General features: G+C 39.5%; 1 protein-coding gene across 1 annotated transcript in view; it reads right to left on the bottom strand.

The window, feature by feature from the left end:
• Positions 1-16,461, bottom strand: part of suclg2 (succinate-CoA ligase GDP-forming subunit beta) — a 100,743-nt gene extending 84,282 nt beyond the window's left edge. Inside the window, exon 1 of the mRNA XM_085273315.1 lies at positions 16,312-16,461. Coding sequence (XP_085129441.1) covers positions 16,312-16,395 — 84 coding nt within the window. The 5' untranslated portion in view covers positions 16,396-16,461. The remainder of the gene's footprint in view (positions 1-16,311) is intronic.
• Between the last annotated feature and the right edge of the window lie 6,088 nt (positions 16,462-22,549).

Raw genomic sequence — 22,549 nt, 5'->3', positions numbered from 1 at the left:
TGCTGACTCAGTCGAGTTAAACTGAGATGGGATGCTGTTAGAGAATACATTAGTTATTCAGGGACACCTGCATGAGCATAAGGGCCACATAAGTGATCTAAAATGTAGAAGACAATGATCACTTGTGACATAATCCACTGCTTTTGTGTACTATTGAAACTCTGTTAGTAACAGACTGTCAAAAGATCAATGCAACAACGTCAAATGCTACAAACCAGGAACTGTGCTTAAGGAAGCATTGTCGATTTCTCGATGACTCATGGCAAGAAAAAAAACAAAACAAAAAAAATCAAAACAATGCCATTTTGTCTAAAGTTTATGACATAAGTCTAACAAATTATTTATAGACTTTTTCATAAACAGACTAAGGATTTGTGATGTGGTAAAAAAACAACAACAAAAAAACAACCATAACAGAATCATGTTCTTCTGCGTACTAAGTCATGTTTAACTATTTGGACCTCTTCAGATTATGGTAAAAATGTTTGCAAGCAAGCAAACATGTTTATATGTTTCTTGCTCACACTTGCAAACAGCGTGAGACCCGTGCGCAGTGAATGAATAATGTAGTTTGAATTCAAGAGGAATAAAGACAGAGGAGCAGAAACTACATTTTTGAAAGCTTCTTACAGTAGGGACCAAACAGGCAACAATAGAAGCCATTTTTTGTTCACTTGAGCGCACGCACATGGACTGTGTCTGCATTTTTAGGCTGCAATTTGATTCAGTGGTTCATGGGGCGTGAAAAGGCCACTGTGTGTTTTTTAAAGTCATCAGTCACTCCATCATTCACGAAGGGGGAACACACAAGAGTGAGGGAATTGAAAGAGAGAGATGTTCTTTCAACCATTTACTGATAGACGGAGTAAAATGTAACCCCGACTAGCACTTAATGGTTATTAGTGATTAAAGGATAATGATCTTGACATGGTCCCTTAAATAGGCAATAGCCAAGTTAAACCTTTTCAATCTACAATCATCGGTGGACCTCGACTGAAAACAAAACTGCAAGACCAGTAATCCACAATTCATGCCAAAACCAATCCTCTCTGTGCCACAGCACACTATTAGCATGCTTTCTCCATTCCAGCTCTTGTGAGAGCCTGTCGAGAGACTTCATTACAGCCAAAATAGGTTGTTTTCTTGGAGAGCAGCGCACGCTGATGTATACTGGCCTACACTAAACAGGGGCATGTGCAGGTCACCTCTGCAGTACTGTTTGTAATACTACACTATTTATATGTTTTAGCTATTACAGCTTGTACTGTACACATATATGCTTCCAAGTCTATTACCCATATCCCTCTAATGCAGCACATTCTGATAATGTCATTCTTTCACAGTGCGTGGATGGGGTTCAAAGGAAGGGCAGGAAATTAACTGTACTGCGTGGTATTGGCCAAAAACTTGGCTGATGTGTATGACTTTAAAACTTTACTCTTTTTTTCTGCCTGTCGCTCACTCCTTTATGTCCACTTTAGCGGAAAATCTCACACAGCCTTAACAAACCAAGCTGCAAAACACGTTTCCTCTGTTTTGCCGACTCACTTGACTGCTGTCAGGTACCTGCAGGGCCCTCTCTCTTAAAACATCCACTTCCGTTGCCACCCAACTGTTTGCCCCAGGAGGATCAGCTCTGCTGCCTAAATGAATAACTCCATCTGTCAATCTTTTACTCTATAATGGGCTTAAAAGAAAGTGGCAAATGGGACCCTTCCCAGGGCCAGGTTAAACACCTTAATAGGAAGTATCATCAGATCACACCAACACGTATTAACCAGACAGCTAAATGCTTTGATCCGAGTGACCTAAGACGCATCACAGTATGGTCAGATGGTATGTATATAGATACTTGCAAAGTATCCAAGCTCTTATGCTCATCAGTAATGCCAGTGTGTAGTCAACCTCAACTACACAAGTGCAAGTTTGTGCATGAAACAATTTCATGTATTAGTCTGCAGTGTATTATTCTAACTTGAGGTTTCATTTTTACAGAGGTTAAGAGTCATCCACAAATACATCAGCATCATAAAACAGCATACTAATTGAGTGTTTGTACCAGTGACTATTTTCATTAACAGTTACCATGTCAATTAATTTTTGTCTACTTAATCTGAAAAAAGAAAATAAAAAACCCAAAGTGTCAGTGTTTATTCTCCTCCACAGGAGGCATCTTCAACTATCTTTGACTTATGCATATATTATTAGAAACACTGTTGTGGTCTAGAAAAACTACTCAGGAAAGTTAAATAAATTCAAACTAATAAGGCTTCACTGTCACCCAAAGAAAGGGTGAGCGAGGGTGAAAAAGATATCCAGACTTCCTAAAATAACAACCCCTGCATACTGAGAAAGTCAGGTAGGGATTGAGGTGGCCCTCCAGGCACTGACAGTTACCTTGGGCAAAACACCAGGGAATGGAAAGAAACCTGAGGCACATTTTACTGTGTCGCAGATCCACAGACAAATAGTCTGTATCAAAGATGGGCTCTTACTGCTGATAACAATATAAAAATGGGAGACAAATTAATGTAAAAATCCACATAGTGAAGTAACGTAGGATGGTGTTGAGCAAACATGCACCCCCATAACGAGGTCACTGTGCCTTGGCATAAAATCCTCAAGTAAGGGCTGTTGATTAATACTGAAGTCTTATTTAAAATTTTGCAGGTCAATATTTAAATCATGTTTATTTGATGCTTATTTAGTTTCCGAATCTGGAAACGTAGGGTCATCAATATAACCCTGGTTCTCTGAGTAACATGGGTGAGACAAAAAGAAATGCTATGAAAGTGAACAAAAGTAATTCATGGAAATTTGCACTAGATTTTCTTGAACTTTAAATATAACACCAAGTTTTGGTTTTAGGGAGCAACAAAAATGTACCACTGTAAAAGAAGTGTGATGGATTTACAACAAGGATACACAACAGCGTGACTGCAAAGGAAATGCTGCACAATAATCTTTATCACAGTGTTGCAATTACCGTTTCTTAATTATTGCTTTCATTTCATTTTCAATTTACTTTGTTTTAATTAAAAAAGAAACATCAATTAACTGCCCGGCCTGCGTTACTACTACTTTTTTTCTTTCCTTTTTTAAAATATTTAAACAGAGAGGACGGTACATTCGATCACTGACAGATTTTAAAGTACAGGAACATTTTAGTTAACTGTCATTCTGTAATGCTAATATTTATGCAAGGCTATTGCATAAACTCTGTTATTTCAAAGTTGAGTAACAGGAAAACAGTAAGGCTTAAAGAAAAGTGTCAAATGGGAATTACAGTATTGCAAAACCTTTTATACTAGCCAATTCCCCAGATGCTGCAACTCAGAGCACAGATATATTTGCCACCTTAACAATAGATACTGTGAACCATATAAAGATATCACTACTTTAAAATTCCTTTCGGACTAATCATTGAAACAGTTATGGTTTCAGCCATTTCTAATCCTGCACTCAGACAAGAAAGTCATGATAGTGCTGACATCTTGACAGGAAGAGAAATAATCTGAGTACTGCATGGTTGCCCTGGAAAAAAAACAAAAAAGCTGCAAGTGTTGGATGACAGTATGGCAGTAAGGCAGGGAGGCAAGCAGGCAGCTGGCCTGCAGTCCCTCGAGACACACTCTCTACAGTAATTATCATCAGCAGCACTCTAGAGACGATCCTACACAGTCCTTCAGCCTAACTACTGCTCTACTTATTCTTAATGCACACACAAAGATGACAAGAATAGACATAAGGTTTGCTGTGCACAATGGTGACTAGACTAGACACTGGCACAAACAAAGTTGTATGCAATGGGCCCAAGATGGGATAAAGTATTCAGAGCAAACCTCTCTACAGACAAAAGCACTCAAGATCTCTCATATGGATGCATTTAAGTGAAAGAAGTGGGGCACACTGGAGAAAGAGAGGTGGAGTGGTGACAATGATAAATAATGATCTCTATATTAATATATGAAGGTAAGAGGAGGCAGAAGAAAAAAAAACTGAAGGAACAATTTTCCTCTGTAAATCAAAAAGTCCCCTTTCTCATTCCAGCCATACTTTCGAAGAACTTGGCCCACTGACAAACCATCGCAGGCCCACACAAATTGTCTCCGGTTTTCCCTTCAGGACAGGAACACGCAAATGTCCAGGAGGTAGGAATAACCCCAAACTAACCACAAAGTCATACAGTATTAATGCCATACCACTCTATTATTAGCTCAACCTTGTCTTCTTTATACCTGTGCAACTGCATTTTAGATTTGATGCAAAAGCACGGAAAAATAACTTAACTATAAAATTTAAATTAGGCAGAGGAAAGGGAAGCTGAAGTTAAACTGAGTAAGCACTTATTCTGAGAAAGATTTTGCTTTTGGCATGCTTGCAGCAAGAGTCCTGACATTCAGCGAGTGATCAGAAAATGTCACAGCAATACACTGTAGAAAAGATGGATCCTAACAGGGCTTTTCATTTAATGCTAAAAGCAAACATCAAACATTTAGCCATATCTTGATGGGTTGTCTGCTTACTTACTTGATCAACATTTAAATTTTCTTCCCTTTAACACAGTAAAGTAAAACTCCAACAAAGTATTGGTGCACAAGGTTATTGCTGTAAAGTGCGAATAAAATTTGTCTAGAAAAGTACGATAAAAGAGAGGAGCTTTGCACACGCTTATGTTCTGATGGAATTGCAAAAATAGAAAAATCAAAAAATATGCCTTAAGTGAGTCAGTGCTCAGTGTACTGTGGTTATATTAGATTTGAAAAGACACAATGAAGTGTAATTAAACAAATAGATGATACACATTCACGTGTATGTGACAAAGAGCCAAAAACAACCTGACATGGTCCTTTGCTCCATAAGTATCTGCAAAAACGATTCACATCAAAGGCACCTTATTAGATAGTTAGCATAAATGAAAGAATTGCAAAAAGGTAAACAAATCTAAAGACCACAGTTCATACGTTGAATTCCCTGCACTAAATTCTGATGAGATTTACACGCAAAAAACAAACAAGCAAACAAGAATAGTTGCAACACTGAAATGAGCAGAATAGACATGCAGGCGCTCTCTTTCCAGAACACTCACTGGTTGTGCCCTCGCACAAAGAGGCACAGGAAGGACAGATAGTGCTATGGCAGCAGATGCATCAGATTGCCAAGTCCTTGTCGCAGCTGTACTGATCCACCAGTGGTGTTGAAGGACAAAATCTTGGTATGTACAACACTAGTCCCAAAACACCTCTCTGGCTGGACCATATGGTTATCAGCGCGGCATCGTGCAACATCAGGACTTCTCTTCCTCCTAAGAGGAACAGAATTGTGCAGTCTCAAGCTTAGTTGAGAGCAGAATGCACAATGTCAAACAACACTTGTTGTGAGAAGTGTCACCACAGTTAGGGTATGTCTGATCTTGGCACTTTGCAAAGTCATTTCAAGACATGCCACTACTTTGTCATTTGCCCTTCTGTTAAACTTAAGGAGTCAATATCCTAAGGCTAATTTAGAGCAGTTGTCTTTATCACTATGAGAGTAGAACAATGTCAAAAAGTCACCATCTGACAGAGCAGTTCCAGCTCCCTTGAAAATTTATTGGAGCCATAAGCCTTAATTTACAGGGGAAGGTTACAAAGCAGGCAATCACCTCTGATCAGGCCCATAAACAGCCGAGCGTCAATGCTGCACTGCTCGTCAATCTGTTACTCAAAAATTCAAAGGGTTGACACGGCGGGTCAAACAACACATTTGTTTCTTGGAAGTAAGTCTAGACAGGATCCAGCGAATAGTGAGTGAAGATGTGATTCTGATTTGGCAGGTGTTAACAGTACAGGAACATTATCTCTCAACACAAGCGATTTATCATACAAGAGACTTCAGCACTGCGGCTGTAAAAGAAAGACTCCGCCACACGTTTTCTTTTGGCAATGTAATGAAATTCACGTATCCTCGTAGTAATTACATCATACATATGTACTCACAAAATATTAAATGGCATATTTAAAACGATTCATTTGATTATTGAAAAATCAAATTAAGAGTGGTTCTGACTCCATTGTTTATAATGCTCCCCACACTGCTGCACATGTAGCAATGGTGCACAGTTAAGCAGTGTCTTCACCTTATGTTAATATTTTTTCAAAGAGGTTGCTGGAAGGTTCATAAAAATGACCAGTTACCATTATCTATATAACTAAGATGTTGTATGCAAAGTATAATTTTGTTAGGTACATCTCTTCAACTGCTCATTAACACAAATTAGCTTATCACATGGAACCAATTCATTGCATTTAGGCATCTAGACATGGTCAAGAACCTGCTTTGGTTCAGTCTGAACATCAGTATAAGGAAAAAGCTGATTTAAGTGACTATGAATGTGCCACAGTTGTTGGTGCTAGACAGGCTGGTGTAACTATTTCAGAATCTGCTGATCTACTGGGGTATTTCCCCACAACCATCACTAGTGTTTACAGAGGTCTGAATGGCCTCTTGATGCCCGAGATCACAGGAGATCGAATCCTTCAAGCTGATAGGACGGCTCAAATAACCACTTGTTACAACTGTGGTGTGCAGAAGAGCATCTCTGAATGCTCAACACATCAAACTTGAAGCATAGGGCTATAAAAGCAGAAGACCACACACACCAAGTGCGAGCTAAAAACATCAAACTGAGGTACAGTTCACATAGGACCGTGTGAACTGTACTTGGTTTGTACAGCCGATCTGAGTATTGCTGCTGGATTGATGCCGCGAAGACAGTGGTGAGTCCAAAAAGGAGTCCAAACCCAGTACTAACAGGGTGTAACTAACAAAGTGTCATAAAGAAGATGCATAAAGAAAATCATCTGATAAATCAATTTCACTATTTCCCCCCAAAAAACTCTAGTTTCCAGCTATCCTATTATAACATTTATTCAAACAAGCTCAGCAGCTTTCCAAAAATATTACCTTTGTAACAGTTATATTAAAACCATTCTTAAAAACAGACAAACAAAGCGATAATAAAACTCAGTACTTTATGGAAACTGTTATATAGAAATGTGAGCAATATGAGAACCTAATGGTATCTATTGTTACACTAGTGATGAAATGACTTTGTGAAGAGGCTGCACTGAAGCAGGAGACGTACTTTAACAGGAGCCACTGTCAGTCATCACCTTTCAAAACTCAATAAAAAGAAATAAAAACAAATAACCTTACATTATCTCACTGAATTATTTACTTAGTAAGTTTATACATTATATATACACAGATAAATCTCTTACATACACTGTGAAGAGCTACATTAAGGCAGTAAACAGCTGCACTGAGTCAGAAATGCACCTTGAACAAGACACCATCCCACTTACAAAAAGCCTATCATCAATCAAAAGCCCTGATGGCAGGACAAAGTGAGTTCCATTACAGGAAGTTTTCAATAAGTCAACCCTGGATTGATCCTTACTAGTTTCTATGCAAAAATAAAGAAAGGCTATTGACAACCTTTGAGAGACTAAGGCAATTTTAAGCAGGCATATTCATGAGGACACTGCAAATCTGTATCGATGCAACCTGCGTGACACTCCTTTCAGAGCTCTAAAGTTTGCAACAGTCCAATCAGGACGTGTCAAAGGGACTTTTGAAATATTTAAGCATTATGAAAGACCTCATTGTTGTTCTTTTAATGACTGCTTAGAATTCCTAACTTGCCAAATTCTGAAATGGCCTGCTGTGTTTATTTTATTCTCCATTTTCAGAAAAAAGCAGACATTTTTTATTAGAGATGCATCGATCAATCCATGATTTAAATCAACCGATTTCCAGCATTCTCAGTAGAGACCAATGACCAGCCAAACAGCCTCCCAGATGTTTGATTACAAGCTGGTCTATAGTTGTGCGCACATTTAAATCCACAAGCTAACATGTCTTCACCATGGAAACTCTTCACTGTGAGGACATAAATTCAAGTACAGATGGACGAGTCTGAAAAACATTTATAAAGACAAACGTAGTCCAATGCTTAACTCCTCTGCATCACCTGAACGTGGACATTTTAAAGAAGCTAACAAAGGAAAAGTAGCTAACGCTAAACTCAATCTAAACCTCAGAAGTCAGCAGCCTCAGCATGAGCAAAGGACCAAAGCAGGTATGAGGAAAATTATGGAGAGAGATTTATAGAGTTAAAAAGAAAACGGGGTCGATATTTTACCTCTGAAAAAATGATGTAAGAAACTGACATTGGTTTTGTTATATAAATCTGTTGCACCTGATTTAGTCTTGTAAAGTCAAATACGTCAGGTGAAGATGAATGTACAGCAGCTCACTTTCAGTTAAGTATTTATGCCGGTTTCTAATATCGGAGCACTTTATTTTCAGATGAGTAAGTGAGAAAAGATCCTTAAACTTATAGTAGTTTGGGAAAAGTTGTGAAGTTTAATAATGTCATACAATTATTAAAATGGAGTTATGCAAAAGTTAATTTTTGTTTGTATATGCTGTCAGTTGCAGCAAACTGCCATAGGTGCACTGCTACACCTAGAATCTATTACAGTGAAAACAAAGAATTATGTTTTTATTTCCAGCAGGAAGAAAGCTCTGCAGCTGGAAACGTGAATCTGCTGGTCCCCCTCCTTATTACATGAAAGAATGTCTGCAATGAACTGCCAAAATATCTAGTGGATTTTAACTACACATATACTATGTTTTACCTTCACCTCCTGACTTTTCATATAAAGCACCATTATGAGATTTACATTTGACAGCTATTGAATTCACGCTCCCTTAAGGATGAGCTGTGATATCTCAGGGGAGCCACTGATAAGTTGGACATTTATGAACATATAAATCACCATTACCAATGTGCCAATCACCCCCAGCTGTACTTTGATATTCTGAAATAATTAACAGATGTTAGCATACTAATGTGCTTGAATAAGAAGACAGAAAAACATAACTGGATGCTGCTATGGTAAAACCATAATTGCCAACAGGCCAATGTAAATGAAAGACAGGAGTCTAACACCAGCATGTCCTGTACATCAAACACAAAGCAAACAGCAGATCTACTTCTCCCACACCGTCACCATGATTCATGGGGAAAAGAAAGACAGACACAATGACATTCAGAGCTGTAATTATTTTAAAGATCCAATTAAAGATAGGACAAAGGACACTTTGTATCCATTAGTTTTCCCAATAGGTAGCACTAAACTTCCATCCCTGATGACATCTGGAACTCAACATTTAAAGAATAATGAGCGTCAAAAACAATAGTCTGTGCCTTTAAAATCATTATTATTATTAATTCAAGTGCTGAAGAACATCTTCATCCAGCTCCCCAGATATGTATTGAGCCCAGTCCTGGATTAACTTTTTAAAAATATCGACTGAAGAAAAGACCTTGAACTAAGCTTAATACATGTCTGGGAAACAGGTCCTCAAAGCAAGACCAGCGGTTTTATGGCACATAAAACATATTCTGAAGTTTTCCTAGTTTGTAAGGCTGTCAAACACTAGAAAATGAAAGGTCAGCATCAATAAAATAAAGATAAAATACATTCCTCAGTGCCAAGTCCACGTGCAAGCTCTGTAAAAAGAACAACAGATTGTTTTATCAAACAGCATCTGTAATTGCAAAAAGGATTCAGTTTCATCTAGTGTATGAATGCACTGCTGCCACATGCTCAAACCTAAGCACATATAATGCACAGCCAGAAAAAAAAGGGGAGCTCTGATGAAAATCTAATAACATTTTTCTCATCAAAAAACATTTCTTTGGTTTTAGCTACACCAGGTCACAGTCATTAGGGACTGGGCAACAATATTCCAGAACATTTACAATTAGTCTTCAGCACATTTAACAACGAAACCAAAAATCCTGTTCAGATTGTATTAGTGGGCACATTGACAAGCAGACTAGCAATAAATTTCAGTTGCGTTTCAAAGACGTGCGGAATATATTGTCTTTAAAGATGCTAAACTTAAAATGGGTGAATCTCCAACTCAGGTCTTACCGGGGTTTTTCAATTATGGAAGCCCATTTCCGCCACTAAAACAAACAAACAAACAAACAAACAAAAAAGTATCCATAACTCAAAATTTCGACTTAGTTCTGCCAATCAGTAATCTACGTGAATGAGGTCACTTTCTTGTTACCCGGAAGCATATGGCACAGAGTAACATGCACTCAAAACTTGATCGCAACAAATTGGCGCTTTCGCGAGTACGTTTGCTGATAGTAACGCCATGTGATTCAGCTAATAACACAAGGATTTCATCATTTTTGAAGCCACGCTGAAAATACTCAGCAATCTGTGCATTCATGACTGGATGTAATACCGGTAGCTTAGCTGTAGCATTTGTACCCGAGGGCTTCAGCTTCCGGGTAACGAGGAAATGACGTCATTTCCAGGATCCATAACTCGAAATTTCGAGTTATGGATCCTTTTTTTTTTTTTAGTGGTGGAAACGGGCTTCCATATTCAACTGTTGACTCATTTTTTTTGGTTTTGTCTTCTAAATAGAAACTAATCAGTGTTTTTTGTTTGTTTATTTTTTACAAATCCCATGCTACAGTTTCAGAGTGATAACTTTCTTTTTCTTTAAGGAAGATTAGTAGAATAGAATAGAAAGTAAAATAAATGCCCAATTTGCATATATGCCTGGGGGAATAACAAAATACCAATATATTCTATTCTACTTTACATAGAATATAAGAAATAAGCATATTGATATCAGATATGCTTTGTATATCTGTTAAACCTAGTTTCAGGCTTATCTAGACACTTTACAGACAATATCACTAACTTGAGGACTGGAGCGGCATGCACTTCAAGCAGCTGCAGCTTATCACACACTCAGTGAAAAGTGGCACCTACTTCTCACAACAAGAGCTGACAAGGCCAGATTTTTAAATGAGGTTTGGTTGGCACACCGCTCTCCCCACTCATGCCCTCCCATGCACATCTTTTTTGTTATTGTTGTTATTGTTGTACAGAAACAATTACTTTTCAGGACAACAGTATGTTTCAATACCGATGCATTAAACCGTATACAAGGACATTTTTCTTTAATGTATCACAATAGAGTTAAGCATTTTTGAGCAATTTTGGCAACACACTGACATGTTATTATTGGCTGTTAAGTCCCATTTTTTCTGCACAAAAATGAGTCCTTACTCTCACCTATTACAAACCAATGCACTTGTTCCAAACTGCGAATCACAGTCACCGAATATCACATATTATTAAGTGGTATTCCCAGATGTCTGGTGAGGTTAAAATCCTCATTATTTGTCATGGCCAGTCCCTAACCCTTTGAAATGACACTGCCTAATTAGTTAAGACAAATGACTGCAGACTTAATTAACCAGAATGCTCCTTAAGGGGCATTATCAAATGTTTAAGAAATTAACAGATTGCCAGTTCATCAATTCTATGTAATTGATTTGTTCCCATTCAGGTTATGAACTCATCTCTTTTCCCCATCCATTCAGCTAACCATCCAAGGAAAAATTAAAAGGGGAAATTTATAGTGTCCATTCGCACTCGCACATGCTGAATCACATTGAGCAGTCCTCTGTGTGACTATCAGAGTCACTGCTATACTGATCGCACAGTGTTACTCTGTTAATGAGGTGGCACTTGGCTACTTCGTTGCATCTCATAAATACAAACTGTCTTGCGATAAGACAAGCGCTGCGTAGTAAGCTGTGCTAGAGGTGACATAAAATAAGAGAGATGGACGACGCGAAGAAGCTGTGTTCACAAACATGCCAGTATGAATCACAGCCATGCTTTCCATTTAAAGCAGCACGAGTATGCCTCATGAAGCTTTAGTGGACTAATTCAAAGAGCCTTATCTGCTCTAATTAATATAGTGCTTGAGTGTTCGTGGCACAAGTGCCTCTCTCTACCCCTCAACTGTGGCAGTGCCTCTATAGATTTGGATGAAAGCATGAATAGGTTATTTAGTTTAAATAAATAAATAAATAAATAAATAAAATTGCAGGTTACATAACCCCCTTTAAAAAGTTATGCATGTTAAAGCGTTTCAAATGATTGGCCTATTCATTCTGTTGTAGCTACCAGAGAAAGGCACTTTATACTATAGAACTTTACTTTTTCTGAATTTACCTTTCTGATCACATGGACAAAACAAATAAATAAAAAAAGTGATAAATTAAATTTGGGTCTGGTTATTGCACAAAAGATGCGCTGTTGCTCTTATTACTGCTAGCAGCCACTTGTAGCTTTTTTTTTTTGCCCTTGCCTTTTAAAAAGGTCACGCTCAGACCATTTTAGTAAGGAGAGAGAAATGACATCTGCCTGTTACAGAGCCGGGGATAGAACAGTGGAGCAGAGATAGAGACGGAAGCAGTAGAGCATGGCTCCAGGATTTAGATCAGTGAGATTTGCATCATTGGCAGGTCTTTAGGCAGGGCAGGTCTAATCTCCTGCAGACAGGCTTAAGAAAGGAAAACCTGACTGTTGTGTCTCTACAGATAGGGATTTCAGTAATTAGCATAGTTAATATGAGGAGGGAGTCAGATTCAAAGGTGTCAGGTCTAAAGGGAAGATAATGCAGTAAATAAGGAGAAGTTAATACAAGGATGCGCAACTGTGGCAAAGTTCAGTCCCATATATCTGTGAACTTTGCCACAGGCACAAACCTTCAGTCACAGCTCATGAATTGCAAAAGCCTTCCCCTTGTGCTTTAACAGCCACGCACTGCTTTTAGCTGATGGCTTAATTATCTTGTTCATCAATAAGTTCAGATTAATATGCCGTCACCACTTTAAAAATGATCATGGCATGCATGCCAAGGTTAAGCAGGCGAGATGGTCGATATCTAGGCAAAACTGTGCAAAGAGTACTACAGCGTACTTATTACAAGTGGCAGCAGCCATTGTGCTCTGTAACACAGTCTCTTCACTCACACAGTGCTAGTGGAATCACCGCCTTTATGGCACAGAGAGATCAGCCAGCCAGACCCAGTCAGAATTTTCAATGAATCGGATCCCTATGACTTGCACAAAGGGTAGTTCCAGGAAAACTCAATCTTTGAAGGTCTCATTTCACAGATGATAGAGAAGCTGAACATGATCTTCAATATACTGCACTTTTAATGAATTACGCCTGTCAGCCATCACTGACATTGTTTTCTCAAGTAATTTTCAGCATTACTCCCACTTCTCCCTCATTATCTACACAGGCACAACAGCATAAGTTAAGCTGATAGGAGCGCATTTACTCATTGCAGAGGCTGGCAACATTTCCTAATAACTGCAGCCGCTCTAAATTATTGAAAAAGCCTAAGCACCTCACCAGCTACAGAAATGGCTATTAACCTTGGCGAACGATATTCAAATCCAGTTAGAGCCAACTTCGTCCTCCAGTATCCCTTGCGGGGAGGAAATGTAAATGTGTTCTTGCTGAGACAGATGGGGGAGCCTCCCGTCGTTTGAAGTTCCAGCAAAAGAAGCCGTTGCAAGTAGAGGGCTCTCCACCCTGTTCTGTAAAATATTCAGGACTGAGTCTCATTGAGACACCTTTCTTCCCAGTGTACCCCTTCAAACCATGCTGGGCTTCAACACAGTTGGGGTATTACCAAGCACGCTCGCCACACAAAAAATAAAAACTTAGCAAAGGTTTACAAATTCATCCCTGTGCAGCGACAGTGAAAAACAACCCGAGGATTATCTCGGTGTGCAGACAAGAATTCAGGAGATTTGATTTATGAGAGAGAGAGAGTGTGAGAGAGAAAAAAAAATAACATCTCACTCCTCCTTTAAGGAGTATCTTGGAGCCTAACCATCTGAATATTGCAATGTCCTGTGCATTGTTGGTGACAAATCATTGCAAATTGAATTCCACAGCTTAGCTGACATACTGTCAAAGCTGATTTGATTCTATTGTAGCGATACGTGACTGTTAATCTGTTCAGGCCCTGATACTGTGCTACACACCAGAGAAAATCCCCGATCATTACTCTTATCACCTGGCCCGAACGAGAGAAAGAGAGAGACAGAAGCGAAAGAAGTGAAAGAAGCAGAAGACGAGCAGGTAAAGAGCCAGTAAACATGAGATAAAAACTTTTGTTAGAGTTTACTTTTTAAAGGAACAGTTCAGGCCAGGTCTCAGGCCTCCACTGACATATCTAAATTTTACCTTATGCAGATAGGCTGGTTATTGATGCAGGTTCCTCAATTTCAGAGATATTTCATATAGTTGGTGCTGTAAGTGCTAAAAAAGAAATACACTTCTTTTTCCACCCCCGGCTAGCAAGATAGCCAGTTGGAAAAACAGGAGTTGGAAAGGCCAGATTTTAACCGCCAAATGACCTTTCAAAATAAGAGCGAAGTTGTTGTCCACTAGCAAACTGACAGTTGCTTTCTTAGATGGATGAAAAATATTTTTTTTTAAATAAATAAAAAACACTTATATTTGATATATAATAATAGCAGATTTAGTAATCCTATAGAGCATTTTTTCTAATGCTGGAGGAAAAAAATTATAATAATTGCAGCCTTTACAGGGGGTCCCATTCCCTGCTCTAAGGAATGTGTTGGTGGAAAATGAGAAAAGAAATAATGGAAATGTTTCATGCAATTTGTTGCCTTGGTTGGGACATTGTTTTTATTTAGGTAATAACATTAACCAAAGGTTTTCAATCATGAAAAAAAAACAACACAGACACAGACACATGGCTAAATAGAAGGCACAGTGTGAAGAGCACATTATCAAAGCAGCATCCAATCCAAGATGTTCCGGCAAGGTAAGCTGTAGGTCGCCCACATTTTGGAAGGACTAAGAAAGTAATGCAGCTATGTGCAATAGCCACATGAAGAAAAGGGGGGGGGGGAGGCATGACGCACAGATATATGCAGGTTTATAATCGGAGTAAAGTGTGGGCCATTACTTGGCCTCTCTATACTTTAGTAATGGTTGCAGAGAAGCAAGCAACTAGTTTAACACAAGACATATCAAAAACACAAAAAGAAAACCTCCATGCGTTTCTGACAATACTTTGTAATAAGTCATAATATTAAAGCTGAAAAGCAATAATAATGAATTCTGATACTGAGACGTAGCATGTAATTATGTCTAATAGTTTTAGTATTAGGAGCTTACCAAGCTAATCTGGACAAATTTGGATAAAAGAAGAAGTTCAATTTACATATTTTCTTTTCTATCAGCATAAAGCACAATTATTTTTCAGTCAATCACCTTTCCTCCAGGTACAACACCTATATAAAAAAATACTCTACCACACTGCACATGAAATCTGTTTAATGATAAGTTACCATCCATTTGAATCCATCTGGGAGTAAATATGAAAGGTAAACACAGCATGAGATGTCCCTGCTTTGTCCACCCACTATGGTGATTTGTACTAATGTTCCAAATACCTATGCAAGCACCTCAACCTGAAAGACCAGTTCTCAGATACCGACTGCGCAGAAAAGCATCAAACTGACAGTACAGCATATCATGCTAATTTATTCATCTGTTCGTCCTGGAGCTTTGAAATTTATTATGAAAGCACAACTCTGTGTGACTGGGTTTGTTTGTTAGTCAGTACAGTGCAGGGGTGTGGGGATTTATGTCTTGCAGCTCTGGCAGCATGTTTAAGACTCTTTGCAATTACCAGACCAAATGCTTTGTTTGCTAAATGAGAAACTGTGCAACTGTAAGCATTTGCCACTGTGTACTTAGACAACCCTAATCAGGCGAATTCTGCTGGCTGCTGTTGCCAGCTCACACGCACATGCTGGAAGCTCAAAGTGCAAGGGTTAACCTTTTTTACTCGGGTCTTATCTGAAATGGGGCCAGGCTGGAGGTTTTGTTCACTATGACTTTTGCTCATCAGAGGTCACACAGCCCACTGTAGAAGTGCTGAACCTAAGCATGCAAAATAACTTACTGACGAGAAGACCCTTGCAGTTCAATTATACGCAATAAAGAAAAATTAAAAATATTTTAAACGCACAAACTTACAGACTCACAGTTATAGTGACAGACAGTGTACACGAGTAACATTCACATGCAGGAGCGCATTAGAAAAGCTTTACTCAAACAAGCTCTTGCCGAATAACTATCATTTGTAGAGCAGCGCGTATATTTAACAGCCTCCATGATTAGAGCTACTGCAGGACTTGAAGACGGCATTGTTACGTCACCTGTGAACTGTCACACTGTTCAACTTTGATCTGTCAAACCTCTGTCCGCTCACACATGCTAACTTGCTAACCCTAGCCGTGAGACGCTGTCAGCGACGAAGCCACCCAGCCCGAGCAGCAGACCGTAACATCAGCAAGAGAAGCTGTGACGCTACCTTCGCTTTATCAAGAAGTATGTGCTTTGAAGTAGCTATCCTCAGTCCTTTCGCTACAGCCTGGGATGCCATGGAAGCCGCCATGTTGACACGCAAGTCCAACGGGAGATGACGCTGAAAGCCTATGAGCGATCATAGGTCAAGAATCAGAGGTGGGCGGTGCTTCTAAAAGACGCATGCACACGGTGGAGGCAGGTGTGCACGTTTAGCAGGCATGGACATTGTTTGCGCTTAGTCTAAACTACAGGGACAGAGGTGAGAACAGAGTAGATTAAAAATCTAACGATCTAGCAATTTCTCTTTGTCTAAAATCAAATCCTTCAAGGCGCTTTATATTGTAAAGTTAGGAGTATTACTAGTCCTAACTTGTGACTTCTCTATTCTCTATTACCCAACAATCAGATGACCCTCTATGAGCAAGCACTTGGTGACAGTGGGAAGGAAAAACTCGCTTCTAACAGGAAGAAATGTCCAGCCTGGTATGTGTCCCTCAGTGGACACTGCGCAAGATGGGCATCGCTGTTTTGAGCAATCTAGATCTTACTGAGGTCTTAATGGGGTCATCTAAGCATTAGACCAAATACTGTAACTGAGCAATATGTGGGGTAAAACCAAAGATTGTAAAACTTGTTGTTATTAAGTTTTAATGTTCATTTTCTCCCTTACACGTTACATAAGTAGTACATGTTAGCGTGTGCAGTGTTACAACTGCCACACAGGACCCTGAGTTTCTGTCCTCAGAATATCTCTGGGAATTTGTGGTTTTTAACCAACTGAAGAAGAGTTTAGATTCTATTATTAAACTCATGTTACACATGCAGGTTTTTTCTTTTTTTCCTTTTTTCTACTGTAATAAGCTTTGAATCTTAGGCTACGTTCACACTGCAGGTCTTAATGCTCAGTTCCGATTTTTTGATCAAATCCGATTTTCTTGTCTGCTTGTTCACACTACAAATAAAATGTGACAGCAAATGCGCTCTAGTGTGAACCCTCAAAGCAAAAGAAGACGTCACACACAACGCGCTCTGTTTAGACCCTTAATATAAAGACTTGTTTCGGACTTTACGTTTCCCAATTTTGCTTTAAGTTATTTTGTTATTTACATATGGCCTTAATAATTATCCTTATTGCTGTTTTAGAGAGGAGCGGTGCTCCAAAGGATATTTGCAGATTTCTGTCAGAATCTGCAGATTATACAGTACAAATAAAATGTTCACGTTTCTTCAAAGTTGTTTTCCCAACAGTTTCAACATCTACACTGGATGGCCAGGAAGCGTTCACAGTGTCTTCTCGGGCGCTGATAATTGGCGTCTGTCTTGTGTCAGTGATGTAAAAGACGGATTTAATGCGACATGACCGTTCACAGAGCAGTTGCTTTCTGAAACATCAGCTATGTATCGGATTCAGTACCACATACGAAAGTGACCCAGATCGGATTTGAAAATATCGGATTTGTGCCGTTCACACTGTCATAGCATGATCGCACATGGGTCGCATTGGGTCAAAAAAGTCAGATTTGATGCGCTTTCGATCTGTTCCAATTTAACACTTTTATGTGGTAAATTAGATATGATTTAAAATAGTTATGTTACTAATGTGTGATGAACAATCACAACTGAAAATCATAATAAATAATATTATTAAAAACAGCAATATGAGTTAATTTTCCACTAATGTTAAGAATCAAAGGACATAAGAAAAGGGCACAAACAAACTAAACATTTTTACTGCATATATGTATAACTTGGATTTATAATGTGCTGACTCACATAGTGCATACAGTCTTTGTTTTGCGTTTGGGGTTGATTGCTTGGATGGATGGGGAGGATGTGTGTGTGTATTAGTTTCAGTCTCATTGCTGGAAATGCATCCATTCGTTTTCTTAACTGGGGATCAACTCCACAATTAATGTAACATGCTTGGCTTTGCACTGTGGGAGGAAAACCCACACAAGCAGACTGGACATGAATTGCAGGAAGAATTTGTACAGGTTTATCTATAAGCACTCATGGACATAATTTGTTTATCCAGTGGGTGGGGAAGGTTGCAGAGTAAGTTTCAAGTTTTTTGGGGGGCCTTAATAGAAATAATATTATTTGCTGCTTATTAATGTGTCTGCAAACAGCATGTACAAGCAGTACTTGAAACTCAAGGTTAATGAGTTCTGGCAGTATTGCAAAAAAAAAAAAAAAAGAAAAGCTGCTGCTGGTGTAAAATATGATGGATTCATACGGCGTGCACAGATTTTGGTGGGAGGAAATATGTCTTTTATGTTATAATTATTATTTTAATTTGAGAAAACTGACCCTTTATGTTGCCTTTGCAGCTATTAAGCTATACAAAATAATTTGACAGTAGTATCGAATTGAATATTTAAATCGCCCATTTTAATCATTCAATTTCCATGTGGTGAGCAGACACTAAAAGGCCCGTCATGGATGTTGAATGCGGAGCTGCTCCGGCTCCATCCACAGTGTGACCTTGTGAGCAGGACAAACAATCACTGCACTCAGCTGAAAGGTATTGGTAGGGAGTCGAGCGAGAGAGAGCGTGGGATGTGTGAGCTGATCTTGTCTGAATAGCTAAATAGCCCACTCACATAGTTCTCCAGAGCCCTCATTACACGCCGCATCTTGAAAGGGCAGAGAGGGCAAACCGATCATAAAGAGCAGTGATTATGACAGGAGGAGAGAGAGAGAGGGAGAGTTGGATGAGATACTCACTTAGAAACCATCAGTGTCAGCAGGCTAGAGAGGACATGACGGAGGGGAGGAGATGATGATGAACAGCTACAACCAAAGGATCTTTTTTTTTCTTTTTCTGGAGACCTTTTATGGTCAATAAGTAAGTTGAAATGATAAACCCCTGAAAAACTTTGAAAGAAGAAAAATTTGCAAATGTGAGCCACTTTGATGTCAACGGGGAGAGAATTTGCCTCATGTTTATTTGATTTTTTTTTTTTTTTTTTTGCTCTTAACCTCCCCCCCAGCTTGTGGGTGAGAGCTTTTTGGAAGTCAGTGATCCATATTTCACACATTGAAAATATTCTGTGGTTGCCAGCTTTAAAAAAAAACCAAAAAAACCTTAGCACAGTAACTGCACAAATGAAGTGAAAATTGCTGCACCAGCATAATATCTGGGTGTGTCAACAAATCCTACCGAATGTATAAAAAGTCCACCCAGTGTCTTTGTGTCAGTGAAGAGTGGCGTGTGTAACTTAAGTATTAAAAAAAACAAAATCACTGAGAGTGGGAGCCCAGCAGAATGACTAAAAGATGATTCGCGTGAGCATTTTAAAGCATTTTGTTTCTTTTTCTCTCTCTCTCACCAGGGACATTTTCTTCTCTCCAAGGAACTGATATTCAAACAGGACTGTCAGAATATCAATGGCCCTAACTAATACAATTCAGCTTTTTTTTAAAATTTGAGATGTTGTCCTGTCGCTCAGAACAAAACCTGTGTTTTTGTCTGCACTCGGAGCAATCATGTCATTTTAATCCCAGAATACAAAGCAGCTATTGTTGCTTTGTATTCTTTTCAAAACTACCTAAACTTTCTAACACAAATTGAATTTGTTTTCAATGGGCAGTTCACAAAGTACAACGATATCTACATATATGAATACACAACTAGAAGTACGTGCTGATTTTCAAGTCAGTGATACTTTTTAAATGCACCAGAAAAGCAGGGTATTTGCTGTTTGTGCCTCCTTTCTTTGACTAAAACAAAAGTTAATTTAAAAAAAAACATTTTTATCACACATAAAATTCTTAAAATGTTTCACTAGGATTCAGGTGAATCGTGAGGTAGGATGTGTGTTGCACTGTTACCTCACAGCAAGAAGGTCTGGGGCCCTTCGGTGTGGAGCTTGCATGTTCTCCCCCCTGTCTGTGTGGGTTCTCTCTGAGTAATCTAGCTTTCTCCCACAGTCCAAAGACATGCAATTAGTGGCTTTAGGATAACTAGTCACTCTAAATTAACACTAAGTTTTAGCTCTGTGAAAGATTAGCAACCTGCCCACCGTGTACCTCATCTTTTTCCCTTCCACTTACTCTGATTTGGATAAATGGAAGAAAATGGCTGAATGTTTTATAGCACAAAACAGTGTGACTAAAGCAGCTTGTGTTCATTTCAGATACATAACACATCTACCCACAACAAAGCCAGCCCCACCCCCCACTCCAGCCCAGCCTCACATCTACTTCACAGCTGATCAGGTGAGAAATCAGCTTAAGAGGACGAAGGCAAGGAAGGCAGCAGGTCCGGATGGAATCTGCTCCAGACTGCTCAGGGACTGTGCAGACCAGCTCTGTCAGGTGGCCCTGTACATCTTCAACCTGAGCCTGAGCCTGAGCCTGGAGAGGGTTCCTGAACTGTGGAAGACTTCCTGTGTGGTTCCGGTGCCAGAAATTGCACACCCCAGGGAGCCCAACCACTTCAGGCCTGTTGCCTTGACTTCTCATCTGATGAAGACCATGGAAAGGCTCATCCTGCACCACCTTCGGCCACTGGTGGGCTCAGTGATGGACCCCCTGCAGTTCGCCTACCATTCTGGAATGGGGGTGGATGACGCTGTCATCTACCTGTTACACTGATCCCTCTCTCACCTAGAGCAGGCGGGGAGCACTGTGAGGATCATGTTTTTTGACTTCTCCAGTGCTTTCAACACCATCCAACCTGCACTACTGAGAGGAAAGCTGGAGGGAGCCGGAGTAGGCAAACAGCTGACTGCATGGACCATCGACTACCTTACCAACAGACCACAGTATATGAGGCTCCATGACTGTGTGTCCGAGGTGGTAATCTGCAGCACGGGGGCACCACAGGGCACGGTTCTCTCACCTTTCCTCTTCAGCCTTTACACTTCAGACTTCTGTTATAATTCGGACGATTGTCATCTACAGAAGTTCTCAGATGATACAGCCATCATTGGATGCGTATCAGACGGGAATGATCAGGAATACAGGGGGGTCGTCAGTGACTTTGTTGGCTGTTGTGAGACCAACGTACTCCAAATCAACGCTGGCAAGACAAAGGAGATGATCATAGACTCCAGGAGGAAGTCACCCCCTACAACACCGGTGAACATCCAAGGGAAAGACATTGAGATAGTGGACTCTTATAAGTACCTGGGTGTTCACCTCAACAATAAACTGCACTGGACTACAAATACAGACATCCTGTATAAGAAGTCGACTCCACCTGCTGAGGAGACTGAGGTCCTTCGGAGTCTGCAGGACTCTGTTAACCCTTTAAGACCTATAGAACCAAGTCCGCCAGAGTATATTTTATAAATTTATATGTTGTAGTGCCATTTTTGGGAGCATTTCAATAATAATAATAATAATAATAATAATGGATACTTTATTGATCCCCATGGGGAAATTACTTGTTTTTCTCTGCATTTGACCCATTCACTCAGTGAAGCAGTGGGCAGCCCACTAAGCAGGCGCCCGGGGAGCAGTGTGTAGGGACGGTACCTTGCTCAGGGGTACCTCAGGGTAGCCGTTAAGTGGATTCGAACCGCCGACCTTCCGATCATGGGGTGACCACTTTACCTACTGAGCTATCCCTGCCCTTAAGATGATATACATCAATACAACGATTATAGCCCACATTTTAATAATATGCATGCATTAAGTGCATAGTAATTACATAACTTGCAAAAAAGTGCAATAAACTACAAAAAAATTGAAAATCCTTTTTGTTTTTTTAACATATATTTCTAGTTAGAGAAATTTAAGAGGCTTATCCCTCAAAACTGTAAATACAAAAAAGTTGCACAAAATAGTTTCCCACCACAGGAAATTTATTTTAAGTGTCTTCATAGTTTTATTTTTGAAACCTGAGGACGCCTTGGACAGAACCAAATGGAGAAACCTTTGCCGAAGAGCGGACCCTGCACCAGCGGGTGGTGAGTGGTACAATAGCTATATCAAGCTATATAGTTTATTGTACTTATTTGTATTTTTGTATTTCCTTCTGATATCTGTACCTGAGCTGAGGTGACGCAACAATTTCCCCGTTGTGGGATCAATAAAGTCTTATCTTATCTTATCTTATAACATATGTGATCTTGTCTTATCGTTCTTTTTTTCCCCCACCCTTTTTTTTCTCCCGGGAGCAACATGAGTAAGTGTGCAGGCAGGGCAACTAATTTGTGGTTTCACTCAATTATCCATTGTCAGTTTCCACTCAATAACTTGACAGCCATGAAAATACCAGGGATGAAAACTCA

Source organism: Mchenga conophoros, linkage group LG5, assembly GCF_057382185.1.
Source record: "Mchenga conophoros isolate Kocher_MC1m ecotype Shallow Benthic linkage group LG5, M_conophoros_male_GT1.1, whole genome shotgun sequence".
Taxonomy (NCBI): domain Eukaryota; kingdom Metazoa; phylum Chordata; class Actinopteri; order Cichliformes; family Cichlidae; genus Mchenga; species Mchenga conophoros.
Note: the sequence above shows the minus strand (reverse complement) of the source record. Positions and strands in the feature narration are given on the sequence as shown.